Source organism: Oryzias melastigma, linkage group LG19 (genome assembly GCF_002922805.2).
Source record: "Oryzias melastigma strain HK-1 linkage group LG19, ASM292280v2, whole genome shotgun sequence".
Lineage (NCBI taxonomy): Eukaryota > Metazoa > Chordata > Actinopteri > Beloniformes > Adrianichthyidae > Oryzias > Oryzias melastigma.
In genome coordinates this window covers 16,109,445-16,127,505 of record NC_050530.1, presented here as the reverse complement: position 1 = coordinate 16,127,505, position 18,061 = coordinate 16,109,445, and the positions used below count along the sequence as shown (strand labels likewise).

At 37.5% G+C, this 18,061-nt stretch overlaps 1 protein-coding gene across 6 annotated transcripts in view; it reads left to right on the top strand.

The window, feature by feature from the left end:
- wnk4a (WNK lysine deficient protein kinase 4a) overlaps positions 1 to 18,061 on the top strand; it is a 49,760-nt gene that overhangs the window by 7,210 nt on the left and 24,489 nt on the right. For all 6 annotated transcript variants that reach the window (XM_036217274.1, XM_036217275.1, XM_036217273.1 and 3 more), the window contains 3 exons: positions 12,548 to 12,720; positions 13,025 to 13,245; positions 14,947 to 15,104. In XM_036217274.1, the coding sequence (XP_036073167.1) occupies positions 12,548 to 12,720; positions 13,025 to 13,245; positions 14,947 to 15,104 (552 nt within the window). The remainder of the gene's footprint in view (positions 1 to 12,547; positions 12,721 to 13,024; positions 13,246 to 14,946; positions 15,105 to 18,061) is intronic.

Sequence of the window (18,061 nt, the reverse complement as noted above, 5' to 3'; positions counted from 1 at the left end):
GAGAGTTAGGGTGTGGTGCCAGGAGATTTACATCAGCAGTGCTGTAGTAAGAGCTGCCTGGAGCCATCAGTGGAGCAGTAAAAGTGGAGTCATAAAGGAGCTGGAAGCTGGCTTTAAAGCTCACAGAAGAGAATCAGGCTCTGCCTGTGAGTTACGGGGGCTGGGGTATAAATCTAGCCTGGCGTGAGTCCTTTATTTCCTCTTTTTTCCCTCTCAGTCCCAACCAGAACTTTCAGAACACAATCCTGGCTGTGTAACCTTTATCTGAATGTGTTTGCCTACAAGCAGTGAGCTTCCTATCAGTTCAGCTGTAGCCAACATCAACACGGGCTTTCCTTGAAGAGACAGCAGTTTGGTCAAAAATCTAGCTTATCGCACCCACGTCTTAGTTAAGAAGGTCGACCATCGTCCACATTGGCGGAAAATTACTTTTCAGAATTTTCGCCCTGCTGTATCCCAAAACGACTCCATTCACTGTCCTTTCAGTGGTAATTGCCCTACAAGATAAGGCTAGTCTGTACCATTTAGAATGTATTAGGGGCTGGAGCTAGATAACAGTCTGTCATTGGCTGCTTTTGATAGTATGTCGGTTTCTAATTTAGGGCACACACTGCTGGAACAAGCTCAGGCAGCCCTGACACAGGCCTGACAGCCATTGACGTGTTTTTCATGAAAAGTAAACCTGGTGCACAGGTGAGCTATATGTCTTAGGGCTGATGTGGGTGCCGCTTGAACTAATCCAAACAGCCTGGAGTTTTCTGTACTTCGTGTTCTTACAAAAACGTCTAATTTTTAAGATTCAAGCCGCAAGCGTTACTCCGAATCTGGAAAGTCATTCTTGAGAAGACAAACGGCGGCTTCTTTTCATTTCAGTCTAACATAAACAACTTTGACACAGATTGACAAAATTACAGATGAAAACTCTTTTTTTTTCACATGATCAGTTTTATATGGGGTACATGTCTTAAAAAAATATGTTCAACATATACATTTTTTTATTTTAATCGCTCTGGATTATAAGTGCAGACCAAAAAACTGAAGAAAAAAAAGGATGTAGAAATCAGACTGTCAGGAGAAACTTTGATGAAACATGGGAACAAGAACGGACATTTTATTTTGAAAAGTCTTATCAAAATAACATAATAGATAACAATTACTGATTGAATATATGCATGCTTCATCACCACAACTATTTTTAGATTCTTTTAACATTTAAGCTAGTAAATTTTTTTTGTTTAAGACGCAAAAATATATACATCAGTGCTTAAGAAAAATAAAGCACTTTATATACCCACTGTCTCAAATTTGATCCATACATTTATGATATGATATAACCAAATAATAAAGAATTAAATATAAACATATTTTTAATGTTTCAATGCAGAAAATAATTGTTTAAAATATCTATAACTGTAGATGAGTTATTCTCAACATAAAGCGTTGAAAATTAGCAAAACGTTTTCCCGTCAAAAGTGTTTTTAAGAGTTCATGGAGGCAGCCATTTTGAAATCAGCTGGAAAAGCCCTTCTACTGTCCCTAGTGGAATGATGATGAACTACAGGACAGAAAACATGGACCAAGAAATATACATTGGGTTTTTAAAGATATGTTTTGTTCATGCCAATGAGATAATGTTTGTAATAAATATGTTACGAATGGTTATATAGCTTAGGGTTAGAAAATCACATATGTCACATGTCCAAACAATGCAAAAACACACAACTTATACTCCTTAAGTGCGGTAATAGTAAAGGTTAAAGCTTTCCAGGTTCTTCCACATAAAGCTCTGCTAATCCATGTTTTGCTCAGCCAATTTGTACGGCTTTTTTCAAGTGGGGCTCAATGAAAGAATTTTTTTCTAGGTTTCATCACCAAATATACTTTCAAAATAACACCTGTATTAGCATAATTACTAAAAACCTTTGTACTTAAAGTAATCGCCTCTTACCTTCAGAGTGACATGATGTTTTTTTCAAGAATTCTTTTTTTGACTCACTTGACACGAATACTTTCCTGTGCTTGGACAAGCCCTAAATCTCTGTTAAGCTCCTACAGCTATGCCTTTAAATGCGTATCAAAACTGTTCTTAATAAAGACCATCCCTGATACACTTAAGCCTGAGCACACAATGGAATAAGAGCAGATTAATTCCATGTCATGGGGTTAAAAAAAAGGGTTTTCTCAGGATGAGTTCTAATTTTAGATGATAAGTGTCCTCCGGCTAAGTTGCTTAAGCCTTTTTACAAATAAAAACTTTGGAGAGGGTTAGTATTTAAGTCATTTATGAATTTAAATGAGCTTTTAATTCACCAAAATTAATAAATTAAGCAGTTTTTTTTTTATTATAGCTAAATGTGACATTTTATTTACCGTAACATGTTTTTTTTGTTTTTTTTTGCATGTCGCAATATGCACCTTGTTGTGTACTGTATCAACCACCACACCTCCTTGTTGCCTAGCTGTCTTTGTTGCTACACACATTCCAGAAATAGCCCTACATTTGAACTGTTTTAATAGGCTCTAGTCACACTGAACATAGCACAAAAACCCTATAAAGTTTGAGCCAAGCCTTTAAAATGACTTAACCTTGGTTATTTTTAACCATTTATCATTTACATTTTCCTGTTGAATCTTAAAGAATATTCCCTCTGGGAGAATAAAACACTGACTTTCACATGTTAGCATTTAAACTGTAGGGATTTGCTGATGATTCCGCCATATGTGTCGACAGCAGGTCACACAGGATGCCTTTAGAAACAAAAAAAAAAGCTTTTCTTTTGAGTTTGTTTCACTATGTGTAACTCTGCCATTCTTTGGAGCGAACACACTCCTTGCAGCTTGGATTTGATGTCTTAAACACACCCCAGGGTTTATAAGGTGTTGCAGTTCTGCAGCCATAGTTGGTAAAAAAGTGAAAAAGAAGCATGATGAGGTTACCTCTGGTCATTTGTGAACTTACTGTGTATGTCAAAGCATTTGCTGTGACTGTATGAGAGGAAATATGCTCAGAGTTTCCATGGGATGAATTAGCCAATGGTGTTGGGTGAGGCTTTGACACCTTTATTCGGCAAAAAAATAGTTTTCCTAGTCAATATAAAACTTAAAGGGGTTAGTTTTCCTTTTTTTTAGCTGTAAAGAGAGTAGTTGAAGTGAACTGCTCCCGATCAAAGATTTATAAACCTTTCGGGCCTCCTCCTCATGACACCTGTCTGTGGGCGCTCGTAAACTATATCCGGTCCCGGTTGCCAATGGTACTTGATAGCACGTCCTTGTTTTTGTCAGGGTAACACAATGCTGCAGTCCCTCCTGCAGTCAGACTTGAAGCAGCCTGCGATTGTTCGGCAAACGTCTAAATATAACGTGGGGGTTTAAACTTTTGCTGCAGACAGACAGACGGTATTGATAATAAAATAATGGAATCATCAAGTTAAATAAGGAATGCAGCTTTTTCCACTTTGCTGGAGCGTCAGATACTCTCAGAAGCTTGTTGTTTGCTCCATCATCATGTATAGTAATAATTGAAGCACGGTGTAAGATAAAAGTTCCTTTGTTGAATGCTAATTATAGAGTATAAACTAAACTACCTTAAACTAGTTATGACCTGCAGCAGTCGCTGACTCTAAGGATCAAATTGTTTTAGCAATTCTTTTTTGAGTGAAAAATTAACCCCGCCACATACTTAAGAAAATCAACAAAATTTGGCAGCCATTTTGCGACAAATTTACATTTTGGAAAAAGCTAACTTTTGTTAGTGTTCATCAAAAAATTTAACACGTGTGCCACCAGCTTAACACCTGGATCACGCATGGATGCGGAAGCACTACAAAGCAGCGCGGAACTGAGGCTGCTTCCATTCTGCGCCCTTGTTAACGCAAAGCGCCGTAGTCCTCCGCGGCCGGCTCACGCTGTGCAGCAACCGTTTTAGCGTCTGGTCTATTTTGATCTGCGTCAATTCTGGCTGGGAGTTATGCCAAGACACACAAGAAAATCCGGTCAATTTTCAAAAAATAAAGAATTTTTCACAATAAAATTGACAAATGCGATCATATTTTTGTGTTTAAACAGACTGTAGTCATGAAAATAAACAACACAAACAGACACATAAAAACAGAGATCAAGGCCGACTACGAGGTGCGGGGGTGGGGCGATTGATGATGGCAAAAAAAAAAAAAAAAAAAGCGCCTGTCGCGGAAAAATACGTGTCCGGTGTGAACTGGAGGTTAAGCGGATACCGCGCGCTCTCCGCCTACACACCGCTTCACAGCATGAACCAGGCAGTAGTCTATAGATTCATTGACCTATGACCTCGGCAAGAGTTAAGAGTCAGCCATCTTGAACTTAAGAAAAAAAAGCAAAAATCTATTTGAGGCCCACCTACAAATCAATTAAATTTATCGCCTCCTAGCTCCTCGAGCATCATTGGGAAAGGGTGTTGGAACTAGAAGCTGCAGATTTTGAACTGCGTTAGCATGGCTCCCAGATACTGTGAAAATGTAATAATATGTTAATCCCTGGCTAAACCTGAATGAAACGATATGATATACCATATGAACATAATAGGAATTTGATATGATTGGCAAAAAAAAAGAAACCTCAGTTGCCAAGGAAATCCCCAAATCTACTTTTGCCGATTCATCCAAAAATTCCATCAAAATATTCGTTCCCCCCAGGCGACTGAAACATAAAATGGTTGCTGTGGTGATATTTTGAAAAAAATGTTTATTAGTTAGTCACGTGTATGACCAGGCTAAGGTGGGAAAGGCAAAGGGGAAGAGTGAGGGGCGTGTAGCAACCGCCCAGCCAGTGAGGGCAGGTCAGGAAGGGGGTGGCGAGTAGAAAGGGGGTCATACAAAGTCACTCATGGCTTAAATTTAACTTGATGCTACTCTAGCATGCTTAGTTAAATGATTTTTTTTCAATAAAGACTAAGAAGTTGTTCAGTTTGGATAAACAGACAGGTTATTTTCCAAGAAGAAATTATGAACGAACATGAACATTTTCTATTAAATAAGTTTTGATTTTGATTTGAGCATTTTGACACCAATTTTGTGTAATAAAAAACATATCAATTCCTTAATTTTGAATGATATCCAACACGTCAAAACAAAGTGGAAGTTCAACTTTTGTAACATCATAGTTACTTTTTATTGTCCAACTGCCAACAAGTTATTCACATAAACAAGTATTAATTTATTGACACATTGACGGTTCATAAATCATTACGCTGTAGTAAACCCTAAAGTAGCTGTGACACATTGACCTATTGCAAAAAACTTCCCTTCTTCTTGCACCTCTTTTTATTTCTTAGTACTGCCTAGGAAAATGCTTTAAAAAACGTATTTCGTTGGAGAACAGCAACTTCCGTCAGCTAAACCAACATGAACGTTTTGTTTTTCTCTAGTCTGTCAAACAGAAGCTGTCAAAGGAGTACAGCTTGATGGGACACACCTCTGGAACCCGCTCGATGGGTTTTCCCAGGAACGTAATTCATGTTTTTTTCTTTTCTTTTTTTGAAAAGTGGGTCAGGTGATAACTATAATTATTTTTAAGAGAATTAGGGTTCTTTTGAAGCAGTTGGAGCATGAAAGCAGTAACAAAAATGTCATATGTCGCGACTTTTTTAACGGTTGAATATTTAATGGAAAGGAAAAACAAATTAACAGCATTCCTTATGTATTCGATCAATTTTTTTAACCCGCTGTATCCCTTTCAGGGTCAAGAGGTTGCTTGAGCGTATCCCGACTAGTGTTTGGCAAAGGCGGAGTTCACCCTTGACAGATTGCCAGGGCACACGATCACTTCCACACACACATCCACTATTCTATAAATATGACTTTAAATATATATTTTTCTTGTTAAAGAGTCAGCAGCCTCACCTTTGAACCATAACCCGTAACGATGGTGGGACACCCTGTTATGTTCAGGTACTAAAAATACAGTTTTCTAAAGCAGGCCTCAGTCTGCGGGAACTGCTTCAAATGTTGTTTATTTGCTGAAGTACAAGCGCCTCACATGATGCATTACTTGTTTATTGATTTCTCACATCACTGCTCTATTAAAAGGCCTGTCCACATCAACTAGCTTAAGGAGACATAAACAGGAAGCCAACAATTTGTTGCTAAAGTGTGCTGCTACAGCTTCTCGAAAAGAAAAAAAAATAAGATATTAGGGAATATTAGCACTTCATTGCAATCATCATCAAGATTACCATTAACAAGTAAAGTAGGAATGATAACAAACCCCTTTTTTGGTCTTGAGGAGGATCTCAGCTTTGGGACAATGTGCTTTCAAGCTGTGTCCTGCAGACATCTTGTGATCTTTCTGTGGGTGACTGGGTTTCCTGAGTTGGATGAAGCATTAGTTCCTCTCACAGTCATTTTCTCAAATGTTCTCAGAGAATGGATAAGATACTCCCTCTTTGCTCCTTGGATATCAGCCTTCCTGCAGCCTTGTTTGATCAGAATGAAGCAAGCATGTCTCCGAACCAATTCAATATTGACATTACCAGACCAGATCTTTTCTGTTTATTTATTTATTAGATTACAGTGGAAAAAAGTAACAATTGTCTCCAACAACCAATTGAAAAACTAATATTGCATTAGATGCAATAAAATCAACAAAAACGATGTTAAGCAAGAAGGAAAAGGAATATTTAGTCCCGGATTGCGCAATGACAAGCTCTCTGTCAATAAGCAGCACAATGCTTAGTTTGGGGTTTATTGAAGGGATGTCCACAGGGGGAGGAGGACGGTTTCACAAGTGCAAAGCAGTTGCAGAACGCAAAGTTTTAATAAGTGACTAAAAAGCAAACAAAAGACACACAAAGATATATTGCTCTTATGGAAGTAAAAAGGTTGGAGAAAATCTCAAAGTCTATCTAAGAAAGTGATGCAATACTCCTTGAAAATACAAACTTCACTGTCAGGAATCATGTACTAAAATACAGATTGACAGATATTCATCTCCTTTTACATTAAACCGAATTGGTGTTGCATTGTTGCTCCACGTTTGTCCGTGGCTCATCGGTTGCGTCATTCCTACTTTGTTGACATCCCGTAATGCCTGGCTACGGTGGCTGTTTTGGTCCAGTTCTTGTCCGAACATAGAGCCTTTTCAGACTGAGGAAACTCAGAGAAAACTAGAGATTAGTTGGACTGGAAACAAATTGAGACACCCTTGAAAGATGGGTCTGAGAGTGGTTCCTGGTCCGGTACCAGGGTCTACTTGGGTGTATTCAGACTGAAAATTTCTTCCGAATTATTGGGGGAAACAAGCTCTGGTTCACAAATCAAATGTGTCTAGTCTGAATACTCAGTCTCAGTTTCCTCAGTCTGAATAGGTTCCGTGCTCGGAGTGGAGCATCTGGACCAAACGAACATTACTTATATGTCATTAACACATATTAGAGTACCTTATTAGCCTTCTACTCCTCAGTAATCCTCTTGCAGCATGCCTCCTTCAACCAAAGTAGCCGTAAAAAGTGTTGTACCTGATGTTGATAAAATGGATTAGTGAAATATATAGATTGAATCAGTGAACTATCCCAACAAGGATCGCAAAGCTCAGAACTTCCATTTTTCTTTTTCTCGTTCCTTTGCCCCTCCCTGGTAATTCCTGGCCAATGACTGAAGAGATCGTTAGGTGGTTTTGTTTACAATCTTTGGTTTGACGCAGAAATGTCTGGTCTGAATACAGACCGAACACGAGGTTAGGACTCAATCTGGACCAAATTAAGTAGACTTTTTATTCATACTTTTCTAGTCTAAATACATCCTAAATTAAGATTTTTTGTTCAAATAAATTAATTTTTAAAAATAATGTAAATATTATAATTAAATTCACTGCAGGTGATTTGCCAGGCGCCATAAGTCCAGTCAAGTTCTCCGGGTAAAAACAGCTATGAGGGGTTGGGTCCTTGATTCTTTATAAGATTAATGGCTAACCTCCCTGTGCCTGCTCCATTTACAGAACACGCCATTTTTTTTTCTTTTCTTGGAATGAGCACACTGCTGCCTCAGTTCTCACCTGCAAACATCTAAATACAGCAGTGTATGGCTGCAAGGGTCTACGTGCGCGTTTATGCACAGGGCTTGTCAGTCATGGCAGGTATGACAGCCCTGCAGCTATGAGGTCAGACCGTTCCTCTCTTTTTTCCATGTTGCCTCTGACCTCAGCCCAGTCAGTCGTGTCTGCTCCTGATGGACAGTAGTTAAGTAATGCTGCAGGTATGCGGGTTCACTCTTGTGGTTAAAAGGTCTTGCTGGACTCTGGCCTTTATCTGCAAGACTCCTCTCTGGCAACATCTGAGACGCAGGAGTTATGACCTGTTAACAGCCCTTTTAAAAATAAACTCATGACAGGAGGATTAGTTTATTTTTATTTCTGAAGAGGTTTGAACAGGCAACATTAGATTTTTTACTGACCATGGTTATATGATATTCTTTTCCTTAATTATGAATTAAATATCTGCAGGTAAAAGCATCTTATCGTTTCTTTTTCTTCACCTTTTATTCTATGATTAGTTTGTAAAGGTGGGGGGTAAAAAAGGCATAAAAACTTTTTTACTTTTTGACATGAAGGCTAAAACGTAAAATCCTAACTTGATTTTATATATTTTTAGCTACAAGAAATGCAGAAAAACGTAAATTATATTAAATCAAAATGTAAATTTTTGACTTTTTAAATAAGAGCGTTGAAAAACACCTCCTAAATGATCAAACCGTATTGAGGGTTTAGGAATGTATTTTTAATTGTTTAAATATCATTGCTGTGCTTTATGAATAAAGTTTGAATTTGAATTTGATTTCTGCACCATAAACCAACCTTTCAAATAAACATTATTTAAAACTGAGTGATTAAAACTTTATGTAGATGCTCATAATTATGAGTATGATATATTCATTTATTTTTATAAAAATACTAAGAGTAATCTCATGACATCTAGTTCCCCCTTGTGTGGAATTTAGTTCATTTGTCTTGTTCACAATAACAATATTTTACTTGTTTATGTTTATTTCCAGTTTTCCTATAGGCTAATCAAACTCAGATCCTTTCAAAATAAAAGAAAATTAAGTTATTTTACTCATATTATTTATTAAGAATTTAACTCAAAAGAACCCTGATTCAATGTCTTAAAAATAAAATAATGTGGAGTATTCCAAGTGGGGGTGTGTATTGGAAAGAGTCTGGCGATACGATATTTATCACGATACATGTCTCACAATACACTACGTATCGCAATATATTCCAAGACAGTACCAGAACAATTTTTCACTTTTTTTTTAAAGAGTATGACTTAGAACAACCTGAATATTAATACATCTTTCATTTTAATAGAATGGTAAAATTAATTTCATTTAATGATTACAACATTAAAGACTTCAACTTGTTGTTGTTTTGGTCGCGGCGTAGAGCTACTCAAAGAGATTCAGTGTGCTGTGCTGCCAACTAGCAGTCAGGGGTTTAGGCGGAAATCAAAAAGTAAGACCCTCAAGGACGCTCATAAATATATAATTAATTAATATTGTCTTGAATATTTTAAATCGATACAAGTATTGCCAAACGAAATATCGTGATATATCGCCAAATCGATTTTTCCCTACACCAAGTGAACCACCGAACACATTTCAGATGTGTTTCTTTTACACTGATGGGTTCTTATGGGTTAAAGTGGTAGAAATATTTTGCGCAGCGTGTCCATAACACAGATTATACTCCTATTCAGAAAACAGCCGTAAAATTTGCTTTAGGATGTTCCATTTGGCACAGATGCTGATAAACGCCTGAATAACAAAAGGCTGAGAAAAGTATCTCTCAACTAACAGCAGTCTGAATACACGTCTACCTGCCCCAGTTTTCCCTCTTTTTTATGTTCAGCCAAGGTTCCTGCAGACACTATAATCCAGACATGCTGTGAGAACAACATCAATGCACTGTTTCTGATAAAAGTGTGTGGCAGATATCACTCAGGGCCAAAATTAAGCAGGAATGTCTTGCCCGTGTTCTGGTTGTCATAATAGAGGCGCTGACAGGGATTTCTTAATGCCAATAGCTCCTCTACCATCAACACTGCTTATGTAACTCCACTTATGTGGCACTGATCCCAAGTGTTTCCAACCAGAGCTAATGCAGACCCCCGGCTCAACGTACACACCTCTTGCTGGCTAAGAATAACCCAGCATGGGATGACTTTTGGCAGAGGTTTGTTCACACATTTCTCAGTACGAGTTGTTGTTTTTGGAAACTTAAAAGTAAGCTTTTTGTGATTTTTTGGAAATCCAAACAAGGAAATTGTTTCATAGAACATTGATCTATAATTTTATGGAAAAGTTGAGACAAATGGCTCAAACATGTGCTGGACTATCCATGCAATTAAGCTGGATTTTATCGTTTGGAGATAAATTGTGGTAGAAGGCATTTATGAACTCAAATTTTGTCATCAGATTCAACTTTAAGTCTATTTACTCAGACAAAGAATCAACGGTAATGCAATCATACGACTGCGTCACAAAGTTTCCACCTGATTGGACAAGTAGCGTTTGTTTTGATCATTGATCCTCATTTTGCCAGCTCTGCTCTTCCTACTTTTTCCGAGATTATGAGGTTTAAATACGTCACTAGTTGTGATTCCAGCCGCTTTGCCAAGCTCTAGTAGGTTTTGTGGTTTTGGATGTGCCAGGGTCTCCTGTTTGGCAGGACTTCACGCTGCGTCATTTCTGGTCTGCAGGCTCTTGTAATTTCAAGTGCACAAGAGACAACAGTTGTGCAGCGTTATCAAACTCCGATCCATAAATATCAGGATCCACATAAACCCAGTGACTCCTGGCTAATGCGTAAACTCCACACACAGCCCTGCATGCTCCATAATTTGTAACATGTCGTGTTTCCTTGTTCTCTGGATTGTTCCAATCTGCGGCAGTGGTAAACCTCAGTGCTTGTAAAGCTAAATTGAGTGTATCTAAGACAAATTAGACTGACACAAACCCGCCTCACTTATATAAGCATCTCTACATTTGTTGTCTGGGCCCTTTTGACATTTAGCAGGAGTTATTTTCTTTACCTTTTTTGCCAATGATTTAGGAGTTCTGAGAAAGGTTTTACATATGTGGGATGAACTGTGACGTATTTTCACATCATAAACAGATATCTATTAACCTAAAACTAATCCACCGTGTCAAAGTACCTAGAATTTTTCACAGAGGGGCCCTGATGAGTTCAAAATGTCATTTATGACAGGTGACTGCTGCAGGTAAAACTTTCATGGTGTGAACTCCCAGATGCAAGATAGCTGCAGCACATCCTTTTGTAAACAGGACAGGAAAACAGGAACTCTGTGCTGATTGTAAGCATAAACATATGGGAAGCTTATTTTTTTCTCCCCAGAAAATCTGGATCAATGTAGGATTCATGCCCTGAAGTCTCCAAGGGGTTTCCCACTAACCAACCACCCACCCAGGGCTGAGTCGTAACTAAATCAAACCATTCATTCTACAGGAAAATCAAAAACTCCTTTGTTCTGTTAACTTGATTGCAGTGTTTTGGTTTGTTTTTACATGGATTTTGGAAACTGCTCTCCTAAACGTATGAAGTCCTTTCCTTTATTGGACGGTTTAAATAGATTATGTAACAGGAGGGTCATCAAAACGGACCGACCTGTGGTTTCCAATGTGCGAGGGAGCTAACTGACTTAAGCTGTGATAACAGGGATTTATCAAATTAGCCCCAAAAGTTGTGTATGCAGTTCATAACAGCCAGGTTATGTAACGATATCAAACAAGCAAATTTGTTTTAAACTTTGATAAAATTGTGAACATATTTTAGTGTTATGCTTGTTCTGGAGGACACAAACAGGCTAACTTAAATTTTCCTGGACCACTTAAAACTCCACTCCAAAATGAAATTGTGTTTTTAAGCACAATTTTTGTGTCATTTGCACTAATGATGGTATATATTAAGAAACTTAAAGCTTAAAATTGCATATCTGAATGTTATTGTGATTCATTAGCAGATGATATGATGCCATTTTTAAAAAATGTTGTTGTGACATCACAAATTTGATGTCACAACTACATCTGATCCATCCACTTGTCGACAACTAGCTTCATGTATGTCTGTGTCTCCATCATCTGAGCTGGCATCTGGATCCAAAGTGGCATCATTTTGTTGCACTGGTAATGTATTTTGTGAGGGGCTGTAAGCCAGTGGGAGAGCATGTTAACAGATAAATCCTCTGCCACAGTCCCGCCCACAAACTTCTGCCGCTCTGCAGAAACTATGTCCTAGAAAACAAAACACGTTTTTGAATTTTGGCTAAAAACGGCAGAATCATAATTACAAGATCACTTGAAATGCTTTAAAAATAGATCAAAATATGATTGGAGTATTTTTTAAAATGTAGCTCTATGATAGCTTATATAATTGTCTTTATTCAGATGATGTTGTTGCAGCTGTTTATTAGCAACCACTATAACTAATATAAAACAAAAAAAGTAGTGTGGGACTTGAGACTCCAACATCACCTTCCTAATTTAATATATTTTTCCTGCAGACGCGTAAATTGACCAAAGCTGAGCGACAGCGTTTCAGTGAGGAGGTGGAGATGCTGAAAGGCCTGCAGCATCCAAATATCGTTCGCTTTCATGACTCCTGGAAATCAACTGTAAAGGGGCACAAGTGCATCCTCCTGGTGACCGAGCTCATGACGTCTGGCACACTCAAGACGTGAGTTTTTTTGTCATTTGTCTTGGATACCAAGATGGAAAATTTCATCCTTGCTGTCAGCTTGTATTCTACCTCTAAAATATGGGGAGAGTTTGGCGTACTAGAGTTGGAGAATATGTCTTGTCCTAATAAAATGTTCTGTGACAAAATGCAGGAAACTTGGAGACTTCCTCTCAGTTGTCAAGAACTACTTTGTGGCACTTGAAAGCTTCCGTAGTTGTTTCGTGTTTAGACTGAGTTGTTGAATGTAATCTGTCTTTCATGTTTAGACTGAGTCATTGAATGTAATCTGTCTTTGTTTTAGGTACCTGAAAAGGTTCAAGGAGATGAAGCTGAAACTGCTGCAGCGCTGGAGTCGACAGATCCTCAAAGGCCTTCATTTCCTGCACACACGCACACCTCCCATCATCCACCGTGACCTGAAGTGTGACAACATATTCATCACCGGCCCAACTGGCTCTGTCAAGATTGGAGATCTGGGGCTGGCCACTCTCAAAAGTGCCTCTTTTGCTAAAAGTGTAATAGGTAAGAAATATTTCCAGAGTCAGCATTACAGATCACAGTTTACTTCAGACTTTGTTAATTAGGAATAATATTTTAACGATGGAAACATATTCACATTGCCTTTGCCATCTTGCTTGTGAACATTGATTATTGAGAAGAAAAAGGTAAAAACTTATTCAAACTTATTGGAACTTCTGACTGTAAAATCTGTTCATCAGCTTTAAAAATCCAAGTATTTTAATATTTTCTTTGCATGTTTTTCCATAAAATAAACACATGCATCAAGTCATCTATTCATTTTATGGTGTCATATCCAGTGGGTTTTATGATTGGTTTTAGGAGAAGATTGCCATGTTAAAAGGCTATTTTGAAGGCTAATCGGACATAAACATGATCTAGAAGTTACTTGGTTGAGTCACTAAGTAATAAACCATAAGTGGACTGCTATTCAAAGTGGTGTCCAAACAAATCTAGAAGCAATCCAAGTTTTGTATTTTCTACAGAGTTTTGTATTTTAAATATTGGCTAACTATAGATAGCAAATGAAAGTGTGCTAACAGGCTAACATTGAGGCTCAGTTAGCACAATGTTTTTAATCGTTTTGTCAAAATAGGCTAATACTCAAATAAATCCCGCAAACAACGAGCCAAACATATCATTATTAAGTTGTTTTATCCTATTTTACTGTAATAATTTATTTTTTTTAACCGAGTCCTTAAAAAATATTCCCACAAATTTAGAATTTGTGGGAACAAATTAGTATTTTGTTGGCTCAAATGAGTGTTTTAGCATACTCTATTCCAACAACTAATTTGTGTACAAAAATTACTAACTTGTGTGCACAAAATGCAAATTTGTGTACAGAAAATGCACATTTGTATGCACAAAATGCTAATTTATGTCCGCAAAATGCTATTTTGTGCCCCAAAATGCAAATTTGTGCCCACAAAAGGCTAAATTGTCCACACGACATGCTAATTTGTGCAAGCAACATGCTAGTTTGTACCCGAAAAGGGTAATTTATGCAAACAAAATGCTAAACTGTGGCACACAACTATGCATGCATACACATGCTAGTTTGTGCACACAACTTGCTAACTTGCAATGCTAATTTTTGCAAACAAAATGCAGATTTTTGCCCACAAACTACTAATTTGTGCAACCAGGGGCTAATTTGTGCACACAAAATGCTAATTTATGTCTGCAAAATGCTAAAACATCTACACAACATGCTAATTTGTGCAAGGAATATGCTAATTTGTACCCAAAAAGTCTAATCTATGCAAGCAAAATGCTAAACCGTGCACACAACATGCTAGTTTGTCCACACAACATGGTAATTTGTACTTTGTGCAAACAAAATGCAAATTTATTCCCACAAACTACTAATTTGTGCAAACATGTGCTAATTTGTGCATACAAAATGCTAATGCTAAAATTTAAAAAGCTAATTTGTGTAAACAAAATGCTAAGTTGTACGCTCAAATATTAATTTGTGTAACCAAAATGGTAATTTGTGTAACTATAATATCAATTTATACACACAAAGCACAATTTGTGCACACAAAATTCTAAATTTTACCACAAAATGCTAATTTGAGGAAATGCGTGTCACTTTTTTTTTTATGTGATGTCCAGGGCTCCATATTTCATTGGTAACCACTGAGACAGATTTTTGTTGTGGTTTTGTAGTAGCTAAATGCTCGTTAATTTCCCTGACAGGAACACCAGAGTTTATGGCCCCGGAGATGTATGAGGAGAAATATGACGAAGCGGTGGACGTCTACGCCTTGGGGATGTGCATCCTTGAAATGGCCACCTCTGAGTACCCATACTCCGAGTGCCAAAACGCCGCTCAGATCTACCGCAAAGTCACAAGTGTGAGTAGAAGGGGTCCACCTCATTTCCCCTGTGTTTAACATAATTGTCCCCATCTGTTAGCTTCCTTCCATCAAGTCACTTGAATTACACCGGCAGGACCTGTAAAATGTATTTTAACCACAGCACATCCTGAGAGCTTGGAAAGTAGAAGGACCCATGAGGAAATAAAGACATTTGAGACGCAATAAGAACTCACTTTTATTTATTTTGAGGTCACAGCAAAACTTGTGACTCATAAGCTAATCACTTTTATGCTCTCACTGTGGAGTCATGTTTCACAACAGCATGGGCTATTAATGCTAGTCCTTTTTTGTTTATTTACTTTACTTTTTTTCCTTCCTATCATCCCTATTTTTTGAACTGAAAATATATTTTAGTTTTATGATATATATAAAAACATGAAATACTATTTTCCAGTCCTTCAGCCCACTCAAAGTGATGCTTTCTCTTGCTTTCAGGATGCAAGAGAAAAAATAATTAGACTAGAAGGAGACTTGAGGCTCCTGGTAGGTGTATTAAAAGCTGCTCCTGTTCGGTTTATAGAGGAACGACTACCTATGGCCAGAGCAGGCAAGGCGGAATTATATGTTTCGGAAAAGTTGTCTCACTCTTTACTTTACAGAGAAGTCACTCTATGTTTTTTCTGTCTCATATGCAAAGCAAATATGACTTAATGGCGTCTGGTGGGCAAGAAAAAAACAACTTCCAGACAATTTGAGTTTTTCTTTACCCAAGAATTTGTCAGTCAGAGAGACTTTTCACACTATAGGGCTCACCGTACTATAAGGGACACTTTCAATATTTTTACTTTAAGAGACAAAAGAGTCAGAGATAAGTCCCTCAGTCAGTTTATTAACCGTGTTCACAGTAACTCTAGATCTTGTTTGTATCACGCTACACGTTAACCACCTTAAAAGCGTTTGCCATGTTAGCATATTCACAAGACCTGAAACTGCCAGCATTGTTTGTAACACTTAAAAAATCTGACTAAAACTGCAAAAACAAGCATTATTGTGAATTCGCTAACTCCCAAAAACACAGGCTATGTACAAAATCTTTCCCTAATCCTTAACTTCTACAAAACTATCCAGTGCCATGGATTTTAAAGCAATTAGGACACCATGCTTTCTACTACTTTTTTTTTTAAACACTGTATATGACGTCAGTGATTTCACCTAATCAATACAAACATTTTACGACATCTATTTATGACTCTGTTCTGATTATAAAAATGTTTATGGTTTATTAAAAAAACACATTCGAACACTTTTTTATCTACAAAAAGTTAATGCAATGCATTTTGGTCTATATTCCCAAATCTGGTGAGCATTGATGCACACTGGTTTTTTGCAAAGACTTGTGGGAAATTTCTAGAGTCCTCGATTTTGAAATTGTAGATTTGGACACCGCTACAAAATGGCGAACGATATGGTGAAATTGCGAACGCTCTATATAGTGAGTAGGGAAGGAATTCGGCCATAGCCACAGTCCAACACTGCTACACGTTAGCCATGCTAGCATATTTACAATAGTACCCAGCCTTGTGCACCACAGAAAAAAAAAAACAGACTAAGACCAAAACTACTAAAACAATGTTACTGTGACTGTTGTAACTCCAAACCTTGTTTGTAACGTAAAACACAGTTTGATATTGCTACACGTTAGCCGCGTTAGCATAATACCCCACCTTTCTTGCAACTCGTAAAATCCCTAGAAGGACAATTAACAGAACGCCACGTACTTCTCAAGATTACTTCAACATCAGTAAACATAACCAGAATTAATCCACATAGAAGGCCCTCCAGATTATATGGCACACTGTCGTTAAAAAAAAAAAAACAAATACTTATAATGCAAAAAATACAGTGACTGTCTTAATTAATCCTCCTTTTTAATGAGCTTGAATGTGGAAATCAAAAGGTTACTCTATTACTTCTTTCATTTGTCTGCAAGTCATTTGAATTAACTAGAAAATGGTTGGCCATATTAAATTATACCATTTGTTAAAGGAATTTAGTGTAGAAATATGAACCTATTGAGGGTCCATGTTCTCCCTGATGAGAATTCTTATTAAAAATCCTATTCTGAGTCATTAATATTTTTATTCATTTCCTCTGCTGACATTTTCGTGACTCTGAACCTGGCTGCAGGGGGTTTTCTCCTGTTTACACTAATGAAGTTCAGCACAGATGTGGGGTGAGAGGCTCTGGCATGCCGGGGAAGCTCATCCGAAAAGTTGTTGACGTGGATGAGATCGTCTGGTTGAGTTTTTCCAAAAAAACAAATGAAGGAAAACCATGTTAGTGTAAGGTTATGAAGGAACCATTGTGACGTTAACATATAAAGGGGCCTAACAAACAGTCATAAATGAAATGATGTTAAATTGCACACCAGTTTAGCGAGGCACATTTTATTTGTGCGGTGCGGCTTTGTGTTATTTGAACAAAACAATCAGTTGTTCCCTGTTCCACTGGAACACGCTAGATCAGAATGTCACTGCCATATTTTTTCTGATTTTATCTAGATCCCTGTCACCACAGTTAGGGAGTGGTGCCACCTTAGATTAAATTAGATCAACAAAAAGCTGATTTATTCTGCAGGTTACCATGAGGACACTGATTACAAATGCAACACAGACTCTTGTTTGCATTTTACACAATGCTGCTTGACGCTAAAATGATTTTTAATTTCTCTAATTTGTGTTTATTCTTATAAATTGAACAAATGCAAAACTTAATCCAGAATAAACACAATTTAATTCAATTTCGGTTTTTGTGGTGCCAATTCACAACAGAGGTGCTAAAAGGTCATTTTACGGGGCTTAACATGTAATAGGAATATATTGTTTTACTACATAGAGATGAGTAAAAAAAATGGAGTTTCTGCTCATTTTAAACATTCAGCTCTGGTCTTTGTCTCTTCATAAGCAGGCAGGTTAAGTGTCATGGGAACTTTT